The sequence below is a fragment of the Chelon labrosus genome, assembly GCF_963514085.1.
Source record: "Chelon labrosus genome assembly, chromosome: 3".
Taxonomy (NCBI): domain Eukaryota; kingdom Metazoa; phylum Chordata; class Actinopteri; order Mugiliformes; family Mugilidae; genus Chelon; species Chelon labrosus.
Genome location: NC_140339.1, coordinates 24,910,924 through 24,914,457, shown reverse-complemented (window position 1 = coordinate 24,914,457; position 3,534 = coordinate 24,910,924). Strand labels below are relative to the sequence as shown.

Here is a 3,534-nt window from a genome sequence, read left to right as displayed (position 1 = left end):
TAAAGCCTATTTAGAAAAGAAAACGAAGAAGGAATGTTTTTCGTTTTTAAATAGGTGTCAAGATAACGTTTGAATGGTTGTTTGTTTGATAGTTGTGTGCTTATGAGGGCTGGAAATGAAAATCAGAAAAGTGTGCCGTATGATACATTGAAATCACAAAATGCCTTATTTAGATTAACAGGTCAAAAAGGGTTACACTCTAACCTCATATTTTGGTTAAGGGTTTTCAAGTCAAATCCCCCAAAATAATATGTTTTTGTGCAACATTTTTTGGAGTGCAAGTCTTTTGAAAATCAGAAGGCCTAGACTATTAATAGATATACAAAGGCCCGGTTTCACAGACAAGGCTTAAGCCTAATCCCAGACTAAAATGCTGTTTGAGCTTGCTTAACTTTAAGTCACTTGCAGAGACCTATCTTAAATTAGTCATAGATTTTGTCTGTTCTGGATTAAACAAAGCCAATTGCAAGAGGGTAGATTAGAGCTACTCTAGGACTAAATTGTAGTTTATATTAATCCTGCAAAGAGGCAGGTTTAACTTCAGCTTGGTAGTGTTTGTGAAAGGGAGCACAGATGGTTTGGGAGCATGGAGTATTTGGAATATCTAAATGAAGACCAATATTCACTACAGAGGCCAGCCAGACAAATACCTGTGGACAGGAGCAATCCATTGAATCAGTACGATGAAATAACTTTCCGAGACCGCTTCCGTATGTACAAAGAAGATGCATTGGAGATCATTACATTGCTTGAGCCTAGACTTTCCTCCATGTCTCAAAGAGGAAGGCCTGTACCAAGTTCTTTCCAAGTTCTGATCACTTTGAGATTCTTGGCATCTGGAACCTTTCATCGTGAGACTGGTGATTTGTGTGGTGTCAGTGAAGCAACAGTCTGTAGAATAGTTCACAATGTCTGCAGTGCCATTTGTGAACTGAGAAATCTGTACATTATGTTCCCTGATGCTGCTGAGCAAGCCAACTATAAAATACGTTTCTATGAATATGGGAACTTCCCGGGAGTGATTGGCTGTATAGATGGATGTCATGTTGAAATCAAGTGTCCATCAACTCCTGATGCTGAGGAGTACAGGAACCGTAAGAACTGGTTTTCCATCAATGTCCAGGCTGTATGCACTCCCAATTTAGAGTTTTCAAACATTGTTGCCCGTTGGAAAGGAGCAACACATGATTCAAGGATTTTTCACAACTCTTCATTGTGTGCTCAGTTTGAGAGAGGGCAACATAGTGGACTACTACTTGGTGACAGTGGATATGCTCAGAGTTCCTATTTATTCACACCTTGGCCACATCCCACAACAACTGAGCAGCAAAGATACAACAGAGCTCATATTCGCACTAGAGGGATGGTCGAGCGTATGTTTGGAGTGTGGAAGAATCGATTCCAGGCTTTACGCAATACACTTCGCTTTGAGCCAAGAAGATGCTGCAAGGTGATCATTGCTACAGCTGTGCTGCACAACTACCTGAAGCAGCATAATTGTCCTGACCCTCCAATGGAAGACCAGATTGATCCAAATGTGCCCATGCCCGTGGCAGAAAATAACCAAGGAGGACTTGCGCTCAGAGCTGCTTTCACATTGCAGCACTTCAGTTAGAAAAAAAAATACATTTAACCATGGAATGCATTGATTACGGCTTGTTTTTGCCTTGCCTTTTGCCTTGCTTGTTTTGTTTGTTGTGTACAACATATATAAATAGTGTGCAGAAAAATTAAATGGGAAACTTAACCAAGGCTGTTCTAAAATGTAGGTAGTGGTGTTTACGTTATTCACACTCTCACAATTTCACAATCACTCACAATTTATTTTCACAAGATATTTCATTACACTATATAGCTGTCTCATGCATCTTTCTTTGAACAGCTCTCTCTTCTAATTTCATATCTAATTCGACCTGTAAAATTCTCATTTTCATGTCATGCTCTTCTTTCAGATATTTCATTTTCAGCTCATGAAATTCTAAGGCTAACTTTTCATGCATGGACATCCTTTTTGGTCTCTGCTGGAAGGTGGTGACAGTATCTTTTCTCTGGGATGCCGTACCAGATGTGGAGGGTGAACAGTCACTGTGCACTGGCTCTTCCACCAGGGTTAGAATGGTTTCCTCTGTGAAAAGATCACTGTTAGATACAAAAACTCACATGAAATGAAATAAAATAAACACAGACAGTGGAATAATCTGTATGTACAGAATGAGGTAACTAATTTGCTTTCTATCATATATTTACCATTTGTGCTCAGTTCTTCATGTCCACTGTCCAAATGGTCATCATCTGGTATACCATCCAGAGGTTGCTGGTCCTCTATTATCCCAGTCAACAAGTCCGCCAATTCATCAGTCTTGTCTTTACTAGGTAGGGGTCCACCACCAGTAGTAAATCTCTCTCTTCTGGCCTCTGCATTCCTTTTTTTCAAATCTAATTTGATGTTCTTCCACAGAGTCTATGAATGCAGATATCATTCAATATAGACAATGTCACAAAACTATATGACATCTGTGATATACAGATCATAATTGACATGTCTCACCTGCAGTTGCTGTACCGCTCTTGTGGTTACATTTTCATTTGCATTGAATTCACTACAAATGGCAGCCCAAGCACTCCTCTTCCTTTGTTCAATAGCAGCACTGTGGCCTTTACTTTCAATAACAGCATGAGTTCCCACAATCTGTTTAAGTAGAGTTTTTTCATATTCAGTATAGTTCTTAGAGCGTTTTCTTTTACCTCCAGCCATGTTTGGTGTCAGAATTCCCTCCAGCAACGCTGTCCTCAATTCCATTCCAGGTTTTTATGAGCACCAATAGGCTAACAGGCTGTGCTCCCACTTAGGCTAATGAGGCTTGACCCAGGTGTTCTCGTTTAAGCTTACTCCAGGACTCCACAGTCTGGGACTAACTAAGACAAATGTAAGCCACGTTCATGCAAGCCGCTTAAATGACCTAGCTTTACTAGTCTGACTTAGGCCTACTCCTGACTTGATATAAGCCTTGTCTGTGAAACCGGGCCAAAAGGTCATATCTGACATACAAACAATAAAGATAATAGATTATAGATAGATTATTCTATTAATATATTATAGATTATCTTTGTTAATTGTAAACAGTTATTTTGATTTAGCATGTAAAAGTTACCTCTGAATCTCTTTTTTCATACTGCTTTGCCAGGAGTGAATTGTTACAAAAAAAGGGAACACATTATTCTGCTTTGTTTCCACAACTAACTTAACTTAACTCTTAATGGATCTTCTTGCCAAAAATTCTGGTAATTGTGGCGTCAGGTAAGTGGGTAGGCATGCTGAAAGCAAGCAATGTCGAGATAACATTTCAGCGGTTGTTGTTTAATCCTCTTGTGCTGTTGAGAGCCAGAAAATAAAGCAGAAAGGCATAAACGGTGCGCAAGATCAGAGTGCATGGTGACATAGCTACAATACAGTCAGAGAACGTTATGTCAGGGAAGGTAGAAATACACGACTCAAATAGGGCCGCTAATGGGCCGGGTGTAAAGCACAGTGGT

General features: G+C 39.8%; 1 protein-coding gene across 1 annotated transcript; it reads left to right on the top strand.

Moving 5' to 3' along the window:
* Window positions 1-352: 352 nt before the first annotated feature.
* On the top strand, window positions 353-3,015 carry LOC311485669 (putative nuclease HARBI1). Its single transcript, XM_084541233.1, has one exon. The coding sequence runs from the start codon at window positions 587-589 to the stop codon at window positions 1,613-1,615; it is 1,029 nt and encodes a 342-aa protein (XP_084397359.1). The 5' UTR covers window positions 353-586; the 3' UTR covers window positions 1,616-3,015.
* Window positions 3,016-3,534: the final 519 nt, after the last annotated feature.

Bases quoted from the DNA above. Each gene is read 5' to 3' on its own strand.
- LOC311485669 (XM_084541233.1), top strand. From the start codon at position 587: ATGGAGTATTTGGAATATCTAAATGAAGACCAATATTCACTACAGAGG.